At 39.9% G+C, this 23,779-nt stretch overlaps 1 protein-coding gene across 1 annotated transcript in view; it reads right to left on the reverse strand.

Annotated features, from left to right (window-relative positions):
- CRLF3 (cytokine receptor like factor 3) overlaps window positions 1-23,779 on the reverse strand; it is a 36,748-nt gene that overhangs the window by 12,565 nt on the left and 404 nt on the right. Inside the window, exons 2-6 of the mRNA XM_081109605.1 lie at window positions 11,361-11,568; window positions 7,022-7,109; window positions 4,665-4,842; window positions 2,989-3,211; window positions 1,738-1,870 (exon numbers count right to left, since the gene is read on the reverse strand). Of these exons, the coding sequence (XP_080965731.1) occupies window positions 1,738-1,870; window positions 2,989-3,211; window positions 4,665-4,842; window positions 7,022-7,109; window positions 11,361-11,568 (830 nt within the window). The remainder of the gene's footprint in view (window positions 1-1,737; window positions 1,871-2,988; window positions 3,212-4,664; window positions 4,843-7,021; window positions 7,110-11,360; window positions 11,569-23,779) is intronic.

Consider the following 23,779-nt stretch of genomic DNA (forward strand, 5'->3'; position numbering starts at 1 on the left):
CCTCAGAATCACCTGGACTCATGTTATGAAATCTTTCCTGCACAAAGTCAAGAACCCACACACCACAGGCCAGCCTGAGGCAGACCCATTCCAGGCCCAGTCCCTATCTGGTGACAATACAAGTAAAATGTTTAGGAAAGTACCTGGCACATAGTAAATGCTATTGAAATATTAACTACAATCATTATTTCTATAATAATTTTTCTTATTATGGTCTGAGACATCTGGCTTAAATCTATCAACTCAGGAAGCCATACCATTACATAGAAGAACCTTATTCTCAGCAGAGTCCCTAATGCAAGTATTTTTGTAAAAGAAGAGAAATAAACAGAGAGGGGGTATGTTAGTACAGAAATCTCATGATTACCTGGGGAATAATTAAATAGACTTGAGGCACTAGACTCCTATTTCTCTCTCTTTGATACTTCATCTCACCCCTTACATTATAAAGAAAGGATGACTTAATAACAACTTGATATAAGTGGTGAGAGGAGGTATAAAAAATGAGAGGACGCATAACTAGTACATTCTGATAATTGCTGACAGTTCAAATGACTTGGCTGGTGAAGAACATGGCAACATTGGCTTAGATAATATTTCAGATACTGTCCATGCCTTACAGGACAAGGCACAGAACAGGAGGAACTTGAACAAGCATTCACAATGAAATCTCATGATCTCAAGAGTTAAAACTCAGCCCGGCTGGTGTGGCTCAGTGGTTGAGCATGAACCAGGTCACGGTTTAATTCCCGGTCAGGGCACATGCCTGGGTTTTGGGCGTGCAGGAGGCAGCTGATCAATGATTATCTCTCATCAGAGATGTTTCCATCTCTCTCTCCCTCTCTATCCCTTTCTCTGAAATCAATAAAAACATATTTTTTAAAAAAAGAGGTAAAACTGCCCTGACCGGTTTGGCTCAGTGGATGGAGCGTCGGCCTGAGGACTGAGGGGTCCCGGGTTCAGTTCCGGTCAAGGGCATGTACCTTGGTTGCGGGCACATCCCCAGTGGGTGGTGTGCATGAGGCAGCTGATCAATGTTTCTCTCTCATTGATGTTTCTAACTTTCTCTCACTCTTCCTTCTCTGTAAAAAATCAATAAAAATATATTAAAAAAAAAAAAGAGGTAAAACTTAGAAGAGAGTTTGCTACCCTGTGAGTATGGTGAACATCAGGCAAGCTTTACTTTTCTAAATCAAAACTGAGCTTTGGTTTCTAGGAAGAGCTATTTAGAAATATGACCACATAGACAGTACTTCTAAAATAACATAAAAACACAAAAAAGAAAAATTTTCTAATACAGGAAGAAATAGGTAAAGAAATAGAAAATTAATTGGTAGTAGCAGTTTACACAGATAGGCTGTCTCTCAGAGAGACCTGGTCTCATTGATTCAAAACTACAAAAAGAAAATTCTGTGCCTCTAAATTTTTTTAAGGTTGACTTTTGAGAGGTATTCTACTTACCTCTATTTACCAAGAAGAAAAGAGACCTAAACATAATATGTACATACTATGTATCAAACATAACCAATGCATTTTATGTTCAGTTAATCTTCATAATAACCCTATGAATACATGAGAAAGTGGAAGCAAAGAGAAATAAAGAAATCTCCTCAAAGTACCACTGCCTATAAATGATGGGACAACCTCAGGACAATTTTGTCGGAAGCTTATATATGTTCTGTGCACTTCATTACCCTGCCTCAGCCACAACAGACAGGTATTATCATATCTACTTGCCTGAATGTTAACGTCTGCCCACAGAAGTAGGTTGGAGCGCTGGAGTAGAGAACACCTGAGGATTCCGAATCATTCCGGAGCGCTATATTTCTTCGACTGCTCAGACTGTACCCCTCAAAGCCAGCTGTCCATTCTTTTTAAAAAGCAAAGACATTGGAAATTATTAGGATCTGTTCAGGACTAGCTTCAGTACAGACACATTAAAAAAGACGTGGAAGTAGAAGAGGCTACTCTTAGAGGTCATGAGCAAGTTTAATAAAAGATTCTTCCATGATAGGGTATTATGGTTCATCCTACAAACCATAAAAACACTTTCAGTCTATTCTTTTGGCATGGAAGATAAAAGTGTTATAGCCTATCTCAGTGGTCGGCAAACTCATTAGTCAACAGAGCCAAATATCAACAGTACAATTGAAATTTCTTTTGAGAGCCAAATTTTTTAAACTTAAACTATATAGGTAGGTACACTGCTATTAACTTAATTAGGGTACTCCTAAGGCTTAGGAAGAGCCACGCTCAAGGGGCCAAAGAGCCGCATGTGGCTCTTGAGCCGCAGTTTGCCGACCACGGGCCTATCTGATAAAATCATATTTGAGCTTACTCCAACCTGATTAAGAACTAATTAACAAATGAGTTTGAATCTGGTAAACTAGTAATATAGAAGAGATCAACGTCAACCATACAGCTTTTGAGAAAAAGCCTCTACTCAGATATACACTGAAGGTTTGGATCAAACACTGCAGTTTCCATGCCCTAGCCAGTTTGGTTCAGTGAATAGAGCACTGGCCTGCAGACTAAAGGGTCCTGGGTTCAATTCTAGTCAAGGGCACATGCCTGGGTTGCGGGCTCGATCCCCAGTGAGGGGCATGCAGGAGGCAGCCAATCAATGATCTCTCTCATCACTGATGTTTCTGTCTCTCCCTCTCCCTTCTTCTCTGAAATCAATAAAAATATATTTTAAAAAAACCAAAAACCCTGAAGTTTCCTGATGCAATATTTAAAATCCGTGGTTTTAGGGAATGCTACCAATCCTGGGTGGCACTATTTTAGACTCTGGAGATAAGAACTGTTGAATTCTTTGTAAAAGTCACACGAAGTAATGTGAGCAGGAGGTAAAAGACACATCCAGTGCTGTTCTCATCAATCCAGGGTTAGCCTCAGAAACAAGGGTGGGCAGCGTGCGGCCTTGAGCACAGAAGACAAGTGTTCCTACACACAGTTGAGCTCAGGAGTGAGAAGGCAAGGGCATACCATGCGGCACCAACGTGGAATGACCTATCTGGGGGACACTCCAAGGACTCCACTCCTGTCGGCCATCTCCTCGGGCGCAGACTCGGAACTGATAATCAACATTGGGGTCTATGTGTAACACTATGAATTCAGTTTCAGAGCCTACATATACATCCTCAAAATGATTTGAAGTACATTTACGAAACTGGAGTCTGTAATCTTGGGCTGTAAAGTCGTCATCCACCTAAAGAGAAAGACTTTGTGTTAGGTAAAAGTCAGAGAATAATTTCTCTCTGCATCACTCTTTAAGAACTTTGAATGCGGCCCTTGACGGTTTGGCTCAGTGGATAGAGCGTCAGCCTGCGGACTGAAGAGCCCCAGGTTCAATTCTGGTCAAGGGCCCATGCCCAGGTTGCATGCTCAATCCCCAATAAGGGGTGTGCAGGAGGCAGCTGATCAATGATTCTCTCATCATTGATGTTTCTCTCTCTCTCCCTCTCCCTTCCTCTCTGAAATAAAAAATAAATAAATAAAAATTTAAAAAAAACCTAGAATGTGGCATTTTGGGCCAAGCATACAAGCCCAAGTGCTGAATATACTCAATGCAGGCTCCTCTCAGGAAGGTCATCGGAAATATTCCATCATTGTGTCCCTTCTTTTCTTTACTGAACCATGTGTTTAGACCTCCCAATCTGATATGAAAAAATCTGCTTTCTTTGATGAAATGGCATGATTTCTACATTATTGCCAAGGATAAAACATTAAAAATTCAAGGATAAGAATTCCACAACTAGCCCAGCCAGCGTGTCTCAGTGGTTGAGTGTCGACCTATGAACCAGGAGGTCACAGTTCCATTCCCAGTCACATGCCCTGGCTGTGGGCTCCATCCCCAGCCCTGGTCAAGGCTCGTGTGGGAGGTGACCAATTGATGTGTCTCCCTCTCACTGATGTGTCTCTCCCCCTCCCTTCCACGCTCTCTAAAACTCAAAGGAAAATATCCAGTGAGGATTAATAAAATAAAATAAAAATAAAATATGGTAGCTCATCTATATAACCAATTTAACACACAAAATCTCAGCAATGCTGAGATGTAAAGAAATCATTCTTTAGACATTTTATTTCAGAGATATTAGTTGAGTGTTGACCAGGAAGCTATCAGACACCCAATATTCACTATCATCATTTGACTCTCCTAAAAAACAGAAATGGGAGCAGTCCTTAACTCAGGAAGTTACAACTGAGAAACAATGCAGTGATTCAGGATTCTAAAAAGTACCTTCAAAACTGTTTATCTCAAACTGGAAGAGCTACCTCAGTTCAAGATCCCTGTGACTTTAATTGTAAAGCAAAAGGGATTTTTGTTTATGAAGAGAAGAAAATATTCAAAGGTAGTTTATCAAAAAAGTAATCTGCCCAGTTTGTGTGGCTCAGTGGTGAGCATCGACCCATGAACCAAGAAGTCACGGTTCGATTTCTGGTCAAGGGTACATGCCTGGTATAGGGCTTGATTCCTAGTGGGAGGTGTGTGGGAGGCAGCCAATCAATGATTCTCTCTCATCACTGATGTTTCTATCCCCTTCTCCCTCTCCCTTACTCTCTCTGAAATCAATAAAAACAAATTTAAGAGAAAAAATTTAAGGCCCCCAAATCTCAAATCCATGATGTTGAAGCCACTTCTATAATTCTGAATTACTGACCTTACACCATCGCACAATGATGCCTCCAGGCTTTTCTATTAGTTCTTCTATCTGTACTGGTGGGCGAGATGCTACGGTTCCATGCTTAAAAATGTGGTCTTTCACTATGTTAAGAATTGAGTCATCCAACTGAGCAGATAAACAAGGCACATCGACCAGTAAAGGCACTTCTGGTAAGCTGAGGAAACAAAGCTCATGTGTGTATGAGGCTTTAACTGAGAGTTAAACATATAAGGGGTGGCCCTGGCCAGTGTTGCTCAATGGTTAGAGCACTGGCCAGAGCACCACAGGGTCTTGGGTTTGATTCCCAGTCAAGGGCATGTACTTGGGTTGCAGGTTCGATTCCCAGCCCGGTTGGAGCGTGTGCAGGAGGCAACTAATCGATGTGTCTCTCTCACATTAATGTTTCTTTCTCTTTCTCTCTCTCCCCCCCCCCCCATTCCCTCCCTCCTTTCCACTCTCTAAATCAATGGAAAAAATTCCTTAGAGGAGAATTAACTCCCCCACCTCCCCCTACCCCCCCCGCCAAAAAAAATCCCAAGGGTTGGCTCTCTGGAGCACAACACACATTCCCCACTCGCACCCCCGCCCCCCATCTTGTCCTTCTCTCTTTCTCCTAAGCTCCAAGGGCCCTTCTTTTGCCTCTGTAACTTGTTTCCTAAGCCCACTGATTCTATAGTTCACCTCTACCTCTGTGACTTTCTCAATAAACTTTCTCTTATTAAAAAAATAATAATAATAATACAGCCCTGGCTGGTATGGCTCAGTTGGTTAGAGCATTGTCCAGAATACCAAAAGGTGGCAGGTCCGATTCCCAGTTTGGGCACATACCCAGGTTTTGGGTTCAATCCCCGGGTGGTACAGGAGGCAACTGATCGATGTTTCTCTCTCACATGGATCTCTCTCTCTCTCTCTCTCACTAAAATCAATAAACATATCCTTGGGTGAGGATTCAAAAAAAACAACAACAATAAGGAATACTTTAGATCAGTCATATACTATAAAGATGCAGAAGCTCCCGGTAAATAATGCTCATGGCAGTGGGGGCTTTGCAAAAAATTACATAAAGATTCTATTCCCAAATAAGTATGAACAAGAAGATAAAAAAGTTGGTAGAATCACAGTTGTCAAGTTTATGCCAAAAGATCTGTTTTACTGAGATATGACCTAGTTTCAATATTATGTTCAAATCGTTAAAAAATTTAACAATTCTATTACACATTAGAATTGAAGAAAATCTGGAAAGAGAGGAGGAGAAGAGGGTCCTAATATATATAATAGGGTCCTAATATATTTTGACAGGAGAAGATCTGACTTTGGGTGGTGAGTACATGATACAATACACAGATCTTGCAACATAGAAACCCACACCTGAAATCTGTATGTTCATGTTGACCAATGTCACCCCAATAAATTTAATTTTTAAAAAAATCGAAGAAAATCTGTAATGATACTATACCAAAAATTGCAATCACAACTATTTTATATTAGTAATACTGGTAATGAGCAGTGAGGCCTTGAAAAATATATTCTCTTTCACCTTTAATCAGAATCTTTAACAGGGAGGGGATGAATAAAAAGGCATAGTTTAGATCAAGCATGTCAAACCCGCGGCCCACAACAAATATATTTGTGGCCTAGCCAATATAACAGTATGTAAGTAACGTTTTAATAAAAAATTCGTAACTTAGTTTTTACAATATCCTATTATACATAATTATTAATAACGAACTACAACGTTCACTAATGACTGATTACTACACTTCTCTCTAATACTAGCAGTGAATATTTTAGCAGCTGATTGCCACATCATTAGTCTTGGACTGACTTGTTTGGTGTGTGCAACAGGAAATATTTCACTTTTGGAGAACTAGAAAAGTAGGTTTATTTGTGTTACACTTATTAATTTGTGCAGTTATTCAGTGTCTGGTAATTAATGTTCAAGAAAAAAGATTAATAAGTGTTCTATTATTTTATGTTAACGATTACTCATTTATTTCAGCCCTTTGTATTCAGCATGTCTCTATTGAAATAAACCTACTGGATGGTCAGTAGGTTTCTATTTGGCCCATGTTAGCCTTTGAGTTTGACATGCTTGGTTTTCAGCAGTTCTCAACATTCTGGCCCTTTAAATACAGTTCCTCGTGTTGTGACCCAAACATAAAATTATTTTTGTTGCTACTTCTTAACTGTAATGTTGCTACTGTTATGAATCGTAATGTAAATATCTGATATGCAGGATGGTCTTAGGAGACCCCTGTGAAAGGGTCGTTCGACCGCCAAAGGGGTCACGACCCACAGGTTGAGAACCGCTGGTTTAGATGCTTAAAAGTAAGCCCCAAGGCATTAACTCTTACCTGTCCAACTGAATGTGTGAGGCCTTTTTGGTAAAGCTCCACAGTTTTTCATTCTGTTCTCCTACACCACCAAGAATGGCAATTTCACCTAGAATCAGAAATAAGAGATCTAGTACAGTGAAAAATAGTCACACTCTCAAGTAATCAATACAACCCATGTCCAGGTAGGTCTCTGGTTTTCTTGCAAACAATTCTTAAGTGATGCCACAATCAAATTCCCAAAAGAGGCCTGGCGTAGCTCAGTGGTTGAGCATCGACCTATGAACCCGGAGGTCATGTTTCGGTTCCCTCAGGGCACATGCCCACGTTGCAGGCTCAATCCAGGTTGTAGTGTGGGGTGTGCAGGAGGCAGCTGATCAATGATCCTCTCTCATCATTGATGTTTCTATCTCTCTCTCCCTCTCCTTCCTCTCTGCAATCAAAAAAATCTTTAAAAAAAAAATTCCCGCCCTAACCGGTTTGGCTCAGTGGATAGAGCGTCCGCCTGTGGACTGAAGGGTCCCAGGTTCAATTCCGGTCAAGGGCATGTACCTTGGTTGCAGGCACATCCCCAGTAGGAGATGTGCAGGAGGCAGCTAATCGATGTTTCTCTCTCATCGATGTTTCTAACTCTCTATCCCTTTCCCTTCCTCTCTGTAAAAATCAATAAAATATATTTTAAAAAAATTTCCCAAAAGAGGTGAAGGAATTAAGAAGTATGGGTTGTTTGGGTGGTAGGCACATGGTGCAATATACAGATCTTCTAACATAGAAACCGACACCTGAAACCTATATGATGATGTTAACCAGTATCACCCCAATAAATTTAATAAAAATTTAAATTAAAATTTAAAAAAGAAGTACAGGTTAGTAGTTACAAAATAGTCATGGGGATATAAAGTACAGCATAGGAAACCTATATATTTAAAAGCCTGATATGCAAAGTGTCCCCTCAGGAGGTCAACCAGGAGACCGGGAATTTGATCACTCACTATGATGTGCACTGATCACCACGGGGTGGTGTGGAATAAAGGGAGGCCCTGGCAGGCAGCCGGCAGCCTCTAAGGACCTGACCCGTGCATGAATTTTGTGCACTAGGTCTCTAGTATAGTCAATAATATTGTAATACCTGTATGGTGCTAGGTGGGTACTGGAAATATTGGGGGAGAGGGGAAATACTTTGATTATCTAACCACTATGCTGTATAAATGAAACTAATACAAAATAATATTGAATGTAAACTCTAACTGAAAAATAAAATTTAAAGTAGCTTTATTTTAATTCCCAAAAAGTAAAAGCAGACACTATTTTAGAAGTGACACTAAGGTTAAGTTCAAGAGGAAAAGGGGTCCACAATGGCAACATCCCACCAGAAATGTCTGTTCTGTTCTAACCAAGGAAATCTGGTTGTCAATCAACTTTATGCAAAGCAGAAGACCCAGGGACTTTTTCCATCTCTCCTACAGAAACTTTCATCAACACCAATAGGAGCCAGAAGGAATAGGGCACACGGATCTTATAAACCAAATGGGGGGAGGAGGAACATGTGTAATACTCTCAACAGTAAAGATTAAAAAAAAAAACACAAAAAACAACAAATCATAATGTTTTCCTAAAAGATTATCATCTATTAGATTAGAAATTACTCAACAGACTAAAAAAGAAAATGCTATATAAAGGCAGTAAATCACAACCACTTCTATATCCTCCCACAGCCCCACCAGAATTCTTTTCTATCTGAATGAACCTTGGAATGACTCAAGTTTCCTTCACCAAAAGGAAAAGAGACACACTGAACACTGCCTTAAAATCCTCCCAATTCCATAAATAAGCTTTTATCCCTTGGGAAAGGAGGAAAGAGTTTGAAATTTAAAGTATTTCTGAAGTACAAAAAAATTGAAGCATCTGAAAAAAATTGAGAGATGCTGTGACAAGCATGTATGTGCCTCGAAGGATTTATTTTCTAAACTAAAAACATCTCTCAGTCTTCAGGGTGATGGGTGTACACTCCTGACCTGTGATGAACTGCTTCTGGGTTTGTTTCCAAATGCACAGCCTCCAGGGAAAGACATTCTGTGGTCTTGCTAAAAAATTTTTTTCTCAAAGGCACTATTATGGTGAATAGCAAATAAACACTTCTCACTGAAGATAAGACTAAAATACACTTAGCATGTGAAGGAAACACTGGTACCATATGCCACGTAAGACAAAACAGGGGACTGATTTCCAGTTGGAGTCACAGACTTGTGAGCCATGCACACTTTTTATCCTCTGCCACTGGACTGCACTCGGTCTGCAGAATGGATTCCACCGCCTCCCCTGCCTCTTTTTCCCCCTGGAGTTATTTAAATGTTGCTGTCCCTTAGAGTTCTACCATTTCTGCCTTCTCATCTCATATTGTAGACTATCCCTTTTTATTTTTAAATATATTTTATTGATTTATTACAGAGAGGAAGGGAGAGGGATAGAGAGTTAGAAACATCGATGTGAGAGAAACATCGATCAGCTGCCTCCTGCACACCACCTACTGGGGATATGCCTGCAACTAAGGTACATGCCCTTGACTGGAATTGAACCTGGGACCCTTCACTCCGCAGGCCGATGCTCTATCCACTGAGTCAAACTGGTTAGGGCTGTAGACTATCTCTTGATGATATTTCTTATTCCTATTGATTCAGATCTGATATATATGCCATTAATTGCCATATTAACATCTCCAGATATTATCTCTCGCCTAAGCATCACTCCCAACTCCCCCTTTCATCTTAAGCACTTCAAAGTCAACATGCTCAAACCAAATGCCTAAGTTCCCACCAGAGCCCAACCCTACTCCTTCATTTCCTATGTCAGTAAAAAGCACAATTTACCGACACCCAAAATCAGGCTGGTTTTGGTCATCCTAGATCCTTCGCTTTCTCCTCTAACCTATATCCAGTCAATCACCAGTAATCAACTCTTATTGATCAGTAAAATCATCAATAATTCTATATGAAAAATCTTAAAACCAGCTCTACCTTATCCTCTCGTCTCTGCCGTCATTCTTTCCTATCTGGATTACTGCTGCAACTTCCTAATTAGTCTCTTTATCTCTAGTCTTACAACTTTGAACCCAGTCTCCAAACTGTAGGCTGTGCCAATTTTTTAAATGCAACTTTGTGTAACTCTGCTGCCTAAATTACTTCAAAAAGATCCCTAATATGCCCCTCCCTTCACTCGTGATGTTCCTCCTGCTTCCACTCGGGCTGTTAGCTCCCTCTGCGAAACTCCTACAGAAAACTCTCCTACACCCTTCCAGTTAAGCATCTCCCTTCTGTGCTCCCGTAAGGCCTCAGATCTCTCTCGGCATATATGCCTCACTCACATGTGAACCCCAAAGGACAGAATTTTAATTTAATGTACCTGACAAAGGCTTATGGGGAGGGAGGGAGGGAAGAAGGGAGGGAGGAAGGAAGGAAGGGAGGAAGGCTAGATCTGGGCATGTTTCCACCAAAATAATTGGCTAAAGACAAAAATATAACAACTACAATTTCAGGAGTAAACACTAATCATATTTGTTAACCTATTTTTTTTTTTAATATATTTTATTGATTTTTTACAGAGAGGAAGGGAGGGAGATAGTCAGAAACATCGAAGAGAGAGAAATATCGATCAGCTGCCTCCTGCACATCTCCTACTGGGGATGTGCTCGCAACCCAGGTACATGCCCTTGACAGGAATCGAACCTGGTACCTTTCAGTCCGCAGGCCAACGCTCCCTTCTGTCCTACTGAGCCAAACCGGTTTCGGCTTGTTAACCTATTAAAAAGAACAATGGAATTGCCCAGCCAGTGTGCCTCAGCAATTGAGCGTTGACCCAGGAACCAAGAAGAGGTCACCAGTTGATTCCTGGTCAGGGCACATGCCTCGGTTGCAGGCTTGATCCCCAGTAAGGGGCGTGCAGAAGGCAGCCAATCGATGATGTTCCTCTCTTATGGATGTTTCTACCTCTCTATCCCTCTCCCTTTCTCTCTCTCTAACAATCGATAAAAACATATATACAAAGAACAAGGGAATTAAACCCTATAATCCACAAACACTCTGAAAAAGATTTGAAGACTCAAAATGACCTTAAAATTGCTCTAACAGTGAATGTGATAATATCATGGAACTGTTTGAGAAAAATCATTTACTCCTTGTTTTGTAAATGATTATAATTAACACTTTAATTGCACTTATGCTGGGATACCTCACTGTGTATCTGTCATCCTATATTATAAACTGTCCCATGGTAGGAACTTCGTAAGCACCCCACAGATGGCAATAAGCCCTGAGAAATGAGCACTGTCGATCTGAATTTGCCACATTTAATAGGAGAAGCCCACCTTCTTGGACCAAGTCCTCTGCAGTGTTAACTCCGTGCTCTATGAGCTTCTGGCAGTCATCAAGCGGTTTAATGGTCTCTTGCTCAATGGTATCCACTTCTTGCAAAAGGGTCACCAGTCGCTCATCCAGGAGCTTCCCAAGGGTTCCCTTTAAATCATTAAAATGCTGTTTGAGGACATCTCTGGTCTGTGATGCACTCTCTTTGATCTGAAAAGAAATAACAAAACTCAGAATCAGAATCACTAAAAAAGGCTAATCCACAAGCAACACCTATGATAATTTCAAGGTACTATACAATCATCATCTTCTATTCACTGGAAAACCAAATGTGATTCATCTGCACAAACTTGCAGACTTGCACACAACTGGCCTTCAGGTCAGACAGAATGGGCTCAAACCCTGGTTCCATCATTCACAAACTCTGTCAATGTGGTCAAGGAAATTAAGCACTCCATACCTCAATTTCCTTATGCTTACCTCATTGGGTTGATGCGAGGGTTAAATAAAAATATATGTTGCACTTAGTAAAACAATTGGCACACTGTTGTTCTCAATAAATAAGTGTTAGAAAATATTATCTGTACAAAGTAATTCGTGGCAATAGTACATTTCATTAAAAAATAATTTTAAACTAGGAGGGCATTAAAATTCATTTGCTTAAAGAATAAAGAAATGGTACGTTAGAAACCTACAATACCAAAAAATCCACTCGTGGATAAAATGCCCTCATTATGCGAAAAAAAAACACTAAGAATTTATTTAAAATCCTAAGAAGCTCATAAGAAGCAGAAAATGATCATAAAAAACACACTTCTGGGCCTGGCTGGTATGGCTCAGTAGTTGAGCGTCAACCCATGAACCAAGAGGTCCCCATTTCGATTCCTGGTCAGGGCACATGCCTAGGTTGCGGGCTTGATCCCTGGTGGTGCGTGCGCAGGAGGTAGCCGATCAGTCTCTCTCTCATCAATGTTTCTATCCCTCGCCCTTCCTCTCTGAAATCAATAAAAATATATTATTTTTAAAACACACTTCTGGGACAATGACTTAATCTTTTTTGAGTCATGGTCCTCTTTGTGAATCTCACTGAGAGATTTATAGATCCTCTTCCCAGAAAAATGAATACCCTACTTATTCAATTTCAGGGGTTACAAATTCCCTTAGACCCCAACCACGGCTTGCTGGGAGCAGTAAATCTGAAAGGTGGTTTGCAGAAGAATCAAACAGGCTGCCTGTTATAATTCAGATTTCAGGGCTCCATCCCAGACCTACCCCACTGGAAGCTTGGAGGAGGGGGGCAAGAGGAGTGTATGGAGTTCTTGTTTTCCATAAGCACACCTGTGATTCTGCAGCCCATACTTTGAGAAACACTGCTCTACGTCCACACAGCCAGATTAAGGACCGCTGCTCTAAGACAACGGTCACCAACCGGTGGTCCACAGAGAGGTCCGAAAGGTTGGTGACCGCTGCCCTAAGACATAAAACAAGAAAATCTTTACATTGCACACATATTATGGAAATGTGTGAATATATTTCACACATATTCTTTTTTCTTTTTAAGAATACATATAACATGGCCCTGGCTGGGTGGATCAGTTGGGTTAGATCGTCAACCCAAGCACTGAAGGGTTGAGGGTCGAAGGGTCGATTCCCAGTCAAGGGGATTCCCAGTCAAGGGGATGTACCTGTTCAGGGCATGTGCAGGAGGCAATCAGTTGATGTTTCTGTCTCTCTCTCTCTCTCTCTCTCTCTCTCTCTCTCTCTCTCTCTCTCTCCCTCCCTCCCTCCCTCCCTTCCTCCCTTCCACTCTGTCTTAAAAGCAATGGAAAAAATATCTCTGGTGAGGATTAACAACAAAAAAGGAAATTCTAATTATAAACCAAAACTCTTAGTTGAATTAAAGCAAACACATACTTTATTTTGCTAACATTATTATATTAGTTTCATATGACATATTATGTTTACTGCCCTAACCCTTTTGCTAACTTGATCTTAGCAAGAATGTTTGAAGTCCAAGAAAACCACCTAGAAAAAATATATCAAAATATGGAGAAAGCACTATATTTATTTATTTATTTATTTATTTATTTATTTCATTTCAGAGAGGAAGGAAGAGAATGATAGAAACATCAATGATGAGAATCACTGATCGCATGCCTGCTACTGGGGATCAAGCCCACAACCGGAGCATGTGCTCAGACCGGGAATCCAACCGTGACCTCCTGGTTCATAGGTCGACACTCAACCACTGAGCCACGCCAGCCAGGCTACAGTACTATACTTTAATAGCTAATAGAGCAACTTAGAACAATTTCTATTTATTCTCTAATACTAAATTTAAAAAGCAGACACACAAAATTGTTTTGCAGAAATGTTCACCACCACATAAAAACAAAAATGCCCCTGCCCAAGGACAACAAAGAAATACCAAAAAAAAAAAAAAAAAAAAAAAAAGAACTAACAGTTTGATTGGCTGGGTGGACAGATCATGGATGCAACTTTTTCTCTTTTTCACCTTATTGGGAGTTACAGTGGCTGGTACGTGTGCAGTAATAGAATTCCTTAAATCATAAAGTAAAGGAGAAATCCTAATTTAAATTTAATGGTTAATCTCTGTAAAGTTACTAAAGAACTTCTATAAAATAAACCAAAGTCAAAGTTGTTTTGTTGATTTTTTTTTAAAAAAGAGCCAAACTCGCCCTAATCTGTTTGGCTCAGTGGAGAGAGCGTCAGCTGCAGACTGAAGGGTCCCAGGTTTGATTCTAGTCACGGGCATGTATGGCGGTTGTGGGCACATCCCCAGTAGGGGGTGTGCAGGAGGCAGCTGATCGATGTTTCTCTCTCATCGATGTTTCTAGCTCTCTATCCCTCTCCCTTTCTCTCTGTAAAAAATCAATAAAATATATATATTTTTTTTTAAAAAGAGCCAAACTAAAAATGTACTTGATTTGGTTCATCACTCAGCTGTGGGATCCTTGGGAATAAGCCCCTAACATACCAGCACTAAGCAAATAAATGTTACTGAATAAAAATAAAGTTAATCAAGTGTGCTTTTAAGACCTTACTAAAAGAACCAAGGGAGACACATCACCTGGAATATTGTCAGAAATGCAAAAATTTTCAGGCCTCACCCAGAGCTACTAAATCAGAAGCTGCATTTTTAACAAGATCCCCAGGGGACCCAGACAGACCTTACACATGTCGGAGCACTGTAATATAGTTTGCACCCCTGCCACCAAGAGGAAATTCCGCAGCTGAACACTATACCAACCAGGGCCTGCCTCGCTCTTTAGCGGATGCGGCACACACAGGAAGTGCATTGGTTAGGTAAAGTCAATTTCCTCTTTAGAAAGAATTCAAAAGCTCCTTGCAGGGCCTATGTTTTGTTTCTGTTTTAGAGCCTCAGAAGAAAAAAGGAAGTATGTGAACACAAAGCAATGAGAGGGCCAGGGAAGGAGACTCCATTTCTAAATCCATCTCCTGGACTGTCATTGTAAATGTGTTCCCTTTTACTCACAGAATGCCAACCACTGCTTTTCAAACTTGATACTACCTTGGCATCATTTCTTCTCTCCGAAATGGTTCATAATTTAAAGCCTCAGGCACCTTTAAGCCAATTATGTAACCAAGTACATTCGCTTTGCTTTTGAAACTTTAAAAAATGTGGGCTTCGCTGCTGAGTGAGTTGTCCCTATCTGATGTGGCACCATGGTCCAGTGTGTTCACGATTAGCTCGTTAATCTTCACAACCCAGAGAGGTGGGTCTGCATTGTTTATATTGAGCAAAGTGCAGCTCAAAGTCAAAAAAATTCCGCAAGGCTTCCCAGTGCCTGAAACAGTCTCACTCCAAGGACCATGGTCTTTCCCCTCACCAGGCTGTTTAGTACTTACGGATCCCATGTGAAAGAATCCCCAGGTCAACCTATAAATTATGTATTGCCTGATGTAAGATGCATTTCTTGTTCTTGCAGGAAGAATCCTGTCATGGTCAACCAGTCAGCCCCAGATGCTACCTAGCCATTCTAGGGCAAAACAACTGTGATGGTTTGTAACAAAGTAGATTTAAGAATACAAATGACACACAACTCAAGGTTTCTAAGAGGAAACTAATATACCTTGTTTATAGTTATTAATAATATTCTGGCCCTGGGTGGTTTGGCTCAGTGTATAGTGTCGACTGCGGACTGAAGGGTCCCGGGTTTGATTCTAGTCAAGGGCATATGCCCAGGTTTTGGGCTTGATCCCCAGTAGGGGGCATGCAGGAGGCAGCCAATCAATAATTCTCTCATCACTGATGTTTCTATCTCTCTCTACCTCTTCTTTCCTCTCTAAAATCAATAAAAATGTATTTTAAAAAATACTGTAAAAGATGGCCTAGATAAGAGTTTAAAAAAATAATAATATTCTGAACCAATTTTTCACTACAACCTCTACTGTAACCAACCATTAAAACTAATTCACAGCCCTGGACAGTGTGGCTCAGTTAGTTGGAGTGTCATTCCATACACTGAAAGATGGTGGTTTGATTCCTGCTTGGGCACATACCCAGGTTTCGGGTTCAATCCTGGTTGGGTCTTTCACATCAATGTCTCTGTCTCTGTCTCCTCCCTTCCTCTCTCTAAAATCAATTTTTAAAAATTAAAAAAATAATAAGCCGAAACCGGTTTGGCTCAGTGGATAGAGCGTCGGCCTGCGGACTGAAGGGTCCCAGGTTCAATTCCGGTCAAGGGCATGTGCCTGGGTTGCGGGCATATCCCCAGTGGGAGATGTGCAGGAGGCAGCTGATCGATGTTTCTCTCTCATCGATGTTTCTAACTCTCTATCTCTCTCCCTCCCTCTCTGTAAAAAATCAATAAAATATATTTTTTAAAAAAGATAATAATAATAATAATAACTTGCCCTGGCCAGCACTGCTTAGTGGTTAGAGTGTCAGCCCTCACACTGAAGGGTCTCGGGTTCGATTCCTGGTCAAGGGCACATACCTGGTTGCAGGTTCATCCAGCCCCGGTACAGGCACGACTGGGAGGCAACCAATCAATGTGTCTCTCTCACATCGATGTTTCTCTCTCTCTTTCTCCTCTCTCCTCTCCCACTCCTTTCAACTCTGAAAATCAATGGGAAAAACTATCCTCGGATGAGTATTAAAAAAAAATAGTAATAATCACTTATTTACAAAGTTTCCACAGCAGCTGATTAATCCCAAAGCTATATCAAGAAAAAGGATTGTTAAAGGTGGGGGGAAAAAGGAGACATATGTAATACTCTTTGTAATACTTTAAGCAATAAAAAAGAAAGAAAGAAAGAAAAAGGATGGGACAGGATAGGAAAGGACAGAACAGAACAGAATAGAATGTGTATTTCAGGAAATTAAGTAACTGGAATCTTCTCTATCTCCTCTAAAACATGCGTCTTCATGACTTCATAGAAGAAAAGAATTTTTATCTTCTAATTTTAATCTATGAGTTTATTTTCCCAATTATTTTACGAGTAGGAAACCAAAACTATATAAAATTAGAGACTGACTTTAAACACCATCAGCCAACAAGGACATAGAGATCAAAAATAAAAGACAAAGACATAAAATAGTCAACTGAAATTGAAAAACTAACCAAAATGCTTCTTCTCAATTCATATGAAATGTACTGCATTGGCTATTGCCTTTGTGCTGACACCAAGACATTAGTCATTAGAAATAACAATGATAGCAATAATAACAGTACAGTAATAGCTATCACCTACTGAATACCTACTGTGTGCCAGGTACTAACATCCACGGTCTTATTTAAATTCTATCACCCTCCCTATGAAAAAAGCATCTGTAGATGAGTAACATATGAGTCAGAGACATGAACCTGCTTACATTACAAAGCTACTAAAGTGGCAGAGAATTTGAATTGTCTGATTCATGTATGGACTCATAAGTGTTGCTACATTTCCTTCTTATCTCTCTTACAATTAGGCTATTTTGTTATGCTTATTTGAAAACATCCAAAAAGAAAATCTTTATTATATGAATTGCTAGTCTGTTACATTCGTGGCCCTCAGTGAATCACAACTCTTGGTACTCATATCCTCCCTCCCTTAGAATATAGGCTGGGACTGTATTCTAATGCAGTCAATGTGCATAGCTATAGTCTAGAACTGATGCTCTGCCAGTTCCAGGCCTCAGCCTTAAGAAAACCTGGCAACTTGTGCTTTTGCACTTAAGGGGGTCCTGAGTCACCATTTAAGAAGTATGTCTACCTTTCTGGAGAGAACAAGTGGAAGAAGGAGGAAAGTGGGAAGGGTAGGAGGAAGAGAGGAAGGAAAAGAGAGATACTCGCACTGAGGCCCAACCATAAATCCCAACTGACTCCTGCTACCACTAAGGCTCCAACAGGTTAAGTGAACATTCTGTCTTGAACATGCCAGCCTTAGCTGCCATCTGATTGCAATTATGTGAATGTTGCCAGCAAACTCAGGTATGGCCAAATGAACCCCAGAATAGCAAATAAAATTATTGCTTTTAAGCCATTATGCTTTGGCACAGTTTGTGTAGGAACAAATAGCCAAATCATATGATAAAACAAATGTTTAATTCTTGGTTATCTGCATTAATGAATAGGGTGCATTTAATCAAGACAATGAATATTATTTAAAAAAATCTGCAAAACTACACCCAAAACATTCATAAAGGCACTCATTCAGTGTTTAATGAGGTCTAGTTATGTTCCACAAGCCAGGGTTATAAAGATAAATAAGGTATGGTCCTGACCTCAAAAAACTATCATTCTGGTAAAGGAGACAGTTGCATGCACACGTAACTATAATAAAAGGTAGCACTACATTCTTATATAAGTGGGATAGCCACAAACTGCCATCAGAGCTCAGAGCATTCTGCTGGGCAAGAGAATAGGAGAGAAGTAAGGGACATCACTTTGAATAACAATAATATTTAGTGGTATTATTATTACAGCAAATATTTATTAAGCACTTCGTATGTCCCAGACATTGTGTTAAGGATTTTTAATAAATTTCTCATTAAACAAATATAAGTAAGAAATAAATTTCTCATTTAAATTCCCACATTGGCCAGGTAAAGTAGGTGCAATCCTTATGCTCATGGTTCAGATAAGGAAAGCGAGGTTCAGGAACGTTAACTTTGTCATCTCCTGGCTAACATGGGCAAGTACTGACGAAGGAAAATAACTGCAAATATAAGTGATTCGCTGATACTTCTCAATAATAAAAGTCCGTCCTACATCTGTGTGGCTTTTTTAGATCACAAAGTAGCCATATTATTTACCAAACTTATAGTAACAAGAATAGCTCTTTATTAAAATTATACGTACATTACAAATTTACATTGGGAAAAAATCTATACAGAAAAACTGACACACATTTTTCCATTAACATCACTGATTGTAACAGTATGGATTCAAATGCTTGCTTCAATTCTTATTTATATTATTCTATATTTCAAGTGAGTTCTGGATTCAACAAGCAGCTTTCAGAGTGTCATGTTTAAAGACAATTTGTGAAAAGACAAATTCAAGAAAAGCTGACTGAAAAGCCAATGTAAATATGTGGTCTTTTGCACACAAATATGTGTGCAGCTTTGTTTTTCTTGGTTGTTGATCGTTTAGCATTGCTTCTAGAGCTTTGCTTCTAGTATTTGGTGTACCTGAGTCAACACACTTCAGCCTGCCACCAACCAATGCTCCACAGCTATCCTATCTAACAGGCTATTCACCTTGGCGTTCAAAATTAGATTGCAGGTAGGAAATTTTTCATAATAAATGCTTATGATATAATGTTAACCAAAAGAAAAAAATGAATACAAAGTTGCATATACAGTAGTCTCTCAATTTTACAAGATAATATGTCTAGAAGGAGACACCAAGATGTTAATAATGGCTGTCTCCAAGAAGTAGAATTATGAGTTATTTTTAAATTATTTCATCCATTCTTGGTTTTCCTCAGCTTAGATATAACTATAGGACACTATAATTGGGACATTTTAAGTACTACTGCAGTAACAAATTATTTCAAACAGATTTTTGGACTGTTTTGAAAATGGGTAACAGAAGGGGAAGTGGGAGATAAAAGAAGCAATAATAGCTTTCTTTTCTCTGCTGAACTACTAGGACTTCCTGCCCTGGTTCTCTGAAATAACTTGTTTTTTATGCTGAGTTCTATATCTGTCCCAGTCTTTAACTAGTATGCTATGTGTTTTCAAATGCTATGGGGATAATAATCTATAGAAAACCTGGCATTGTACATTAGGAATATCAAGATTATGAGTTAAATCTTCAAGAAATTATCTGAAATCAACTATTAAAAATTGAAAACAAAATACTATAAAGACAAAGGGTCACATTACAGATGTTAACAAATTATTTCAAACAGATTTTTGGACTGTTTTGAAAATGGGTAACAGAAGGGGAAGTGGAAGATAAAAGAAGTAATAATAGCTTTCTTTAGGACAGCACTGGCTCCAGACTGTCAATTATTCACTTGAATATCCTTGTATAATTGTCTAACAAACCTATGATATTCCAAACAATGTTTCATCTTGGGGATAAACCACAGCAATTTATGACTCACACCTGGGGTTTGGATTACACCACAGAAGTCAGTAGAGAGCTGATGAAATGGTAATGATATACTCTAAGGCAGTGTGCCTCTAGTTTTAATGTGCATACATATCATACCTGGCAATCTTGTTAAAGTACAGATTATGATTCAGTAGGTCTGGGTGGGGCCTGATTCCTGCATTCTTCACAAGCTCTCAGGTCATAATGATGCCACTGCCGTGGTCATGGATCCTTGTACTAGCAAGGATCAAAGGGATACCACTGGCATCCCCAGGTGAGCAGGGTCTTCACCAAATAGTCTCTCATTTAGGTGCCAGGATCTGGCCCTTTACTCTGAAAGAGCAGAGACTTGTTTTGTTTTTTTAAATATATTTCTTTATTGATTTCAGAGAGGAAGGGAGGAGAGAGGGATAGAAACATCAATGATAAGAGAGAATCATTGATTGGCTGCCACCTGCACACCCCCTACTGGGGAACAAGCCCGCAACCCAGGCATGTGCCCTTGGCCGGAATCGAACCTGGGACCCTTCAGTCCGCAGGCCGACGCTCTATCCACTGAGCCAAGCCGGCTAGCTAGGGTGAGACTTGTTTTTGTTAATGCCCTGAGCGGCAATGACTCATACCAATTAAAAGGCACATGAAGGCCACCACATTCATTTTATAGAGTGAAATATAACTGTACACATACTAGAATATTGGTATTTCTCATTGTAGGCACCTCCAGTACCTCCAACAAATCCCCCTTTGATAATATACAAAGATGACGTTTCTAAACCTGCAAAACTGAGGATGAGGACCTGGATAGTGGCGATGTCATCAGTTGATGCCACTCTACCCTAGCCGGTTTGGCTCAGTGTATAGAGTGTCCGCCAGTGGACTGAAGGGTCCCGGATTTGATTCTGGTCAAGGACATGTAGCCCTGGTCAGGGTGCCTGCGGGAGGCAACTAATCAATGTGTCACTCTACATTGATGCTTCTCTCTCTCTGTCTCTCCCCCTCCCTTCCACTCTCTCTAAAAATCAATGGAAAAATGTCCTCGGGTAAAGATTAACAACAATGAAAAAAGATAGTGTCACTCTGTAAGGCAAATCTGACCGGCCAGCTAATATCACTACGTGACATCTTGATCAGCTATCTACTTACAACAAGCAGGAAAGCCAACTCTGCAGAAATAAACAAGTGATGAAAATTACACTGGAAGTAAAAATCTAAAAATGAACACATAAGAATTTAGGTTCTTCTTATCTGTTTTGCTTTTAGAGGTAGTAGTGTAAAGACCAACCATCAAAGGAAAGAGTAAATCCATTAAGGCAGTGGTCTGTTTCCTCAGCCACAGCGTTTCTAGGACCTAGAAGAATCTCTGGCCTATAGTAGGCACCCAATAAATATTTATTGAGTGAGTGAACAAATGAGTATTTAAGGAGAGTGGGAGTTAATTTCTTTGGTATGTACATTTTAGTACCAAGGATTCCAGGGAGCTACAGAGAACTATTCTCAATAATTTCAACATCAGTAGGCCAGACTGGCTGTAAACATTATCTGATTTCCTGAAGACAACAAACATCACACTAGCCTTTAACTTATTCAGTTAAAAGTTACAGACTACCCTTGCATTCCTACACAGAACTTCCTTTTCTCTTAAGACAGAGGGTAGGGCATAAACTTAACCACAAGAAGAGAAACTGCTACAATGCTGGCAGTTATTTCTGACAAAATAACTTTAAAAGATTGGTACTTTTCCTTCTAGACTTTCATAGACATGATTTTTTAACCTGAAACAAATTTCACGGGAGTTTTAAAGGGTAAGAAACAAAAGCAAAGATAAAAAGTATGCCAAGAGGTCTTGAAAAAGTTAAACAAAGAGTTACCATACTACTCGGCATTCCTAAGTATATACGTACTAAAAGAACTGAAAACATGTCCACATAAAAACCTGCACATGAATATTCTTAGCAACATTATTCATAATGGGAAAAAAGCAAAAATAATCCAACTGTCTATCAATTGGTAAATGGATAAATAAAATGTGGTTAGCCACACAATGAATATTATTCAGCCATAAAAAGGAACTGAAGTACTGATACATGCTACACAAAGGATGAATCTTGAAAACATTATGCTAAGTCAAAGAAGTCCGTCACAAGAGGCTACATAGTGTATGATTCCATTTATATGAAATGTCCAGAATAAGCAAATCCACGTAGAGACTGAAAGTAGTTTAGTGGTTGCCAGGGCCTGGAGGAGTGGCAGCTAACGGGTATGGAATTTCTTTTTGGGGTGATAAAAATATCCTGTAATTAGATAATGGTGATGTATGCACATCTTTGTGAATATACTAAAAACTGCTAACTCATACATGTTCAGGCACAAATTTATGGTATGTGAATTATCTCACTTAAAAAAATCACTCCCCCAAAAAATAAAATCAGCAAGTAAAAAATATACATAAAGGGGAGCATCCCTTCCTCTCTGCTCTTCCCTTTTTCCCCCCATGCAAAATCTTTGACTAAAAAGCCATATATTTTATGTAGTTATTCTGAAAATGACTGGGACCTTAAAAATATCCTAACCACCAAACAAAAGCAGCTGCTTATTTTGATAACATTTTTGTAACACAGACCTTCCTTAAAATGCAAGTTGACAGAGGGCTTATTCTACAAACCCAAACATACAATCCACTAGAATTAGCTTTGAGGATAAACGCCGTTGTAACTGGCAGTGGCACAAAACAGATTCCAGTTCACAAAAGAGAGCTACAGTCTAATCAGAAGGCAATGTCATCGGAAATCAAACAGTGATGGATGTTCTTAGTGTTTTCTGTCTCAGTCCCCAGAGAATGGGCCTTAGGACAAAACAAAACAAAAACCCATAGTAAACTACACTAAATTACTGGAAAGTATGTCCTGTACTTAAATTGTTGGATATAAAATTTAAAAGAAGAGAGGCTTGGAAAATGAATACTAAACCATTCAGGATGGGATCATACAGAAACAATTTTTAATCCATTCAGTATCTCACCAGAAATTAATAAATACTATTCCCAGATGCTAAGCTCACTCATTTAGTGTCAACTCTAACTGCTTAATTGCTGACACAGTTAAATAGTCCTGTTTATATATATCTTAACTGGCTGAAACATTAGTCATACAATAAGAGATACTTTCCTCTCTTTTTAAACAATGCCCTAGATTTAGAACCTCTACTTCAAAATAGATGGAGGAATAGATGGAGGAACAGATAACTGCTGTCACTTGGAAGTATATGTATTTGGCTTCTGTTCTCAGAACGCCTCTCTTTAAATCTGTTTTTCCATTTCCCTGCACCTTGGCATTCCACCCCTCAAGCATTTCATTTTCCTTCTCTGACGTTTCAAAACAGCTCCTTCACCTTAAATCCTAGCCCATCTAGGATGGGGTTACGATGGACGGTTTTCTAAAAACGCATTTAAAATAAATAAATAAATAAGATGCATTCAAGATCACATGGGATGTTAAGCAGTATTCTCGGGCACCGGTCCCATTCATTTTAGCGTTAACTCTCCTGCTTCCCCCTCTCTCCCCGCCTCTCTCTGATCCTCCCTCCCCAACATCCATCTTGCCCCCACCTTTAACTCTCCCCAAGTCAGCACCCACGTCCTCCTCAGGCTCCCGTCCCCACGCAGGCTTCCCCTCGAGTCTCCACCGCCCCCGGCTCTCCTGAATCTTCACCACCCTGTGACGTCCCCGTGTTTTCTCGGGTCCCTCCTTCCCCGCCACCGCGGACCCCACCCCTATCCCCGCCGCAGCCGCACGCAATTAAGGGAACGCCCCCTCACACTCTCCCCGGATTCCCCCCAACTTGTCTCT

This window comes from Myotis nattereri, assembly GCF_964212035.1.
Source record: "Myotis nattereri genome assembly, chromosome: 16".
Taxonomy (NCBI): Eukaryota; Metazoa; Chordata; class Mammalia; order Chiroptera; family Vespertilionidae; genus Myotis; species Myotis nattereri.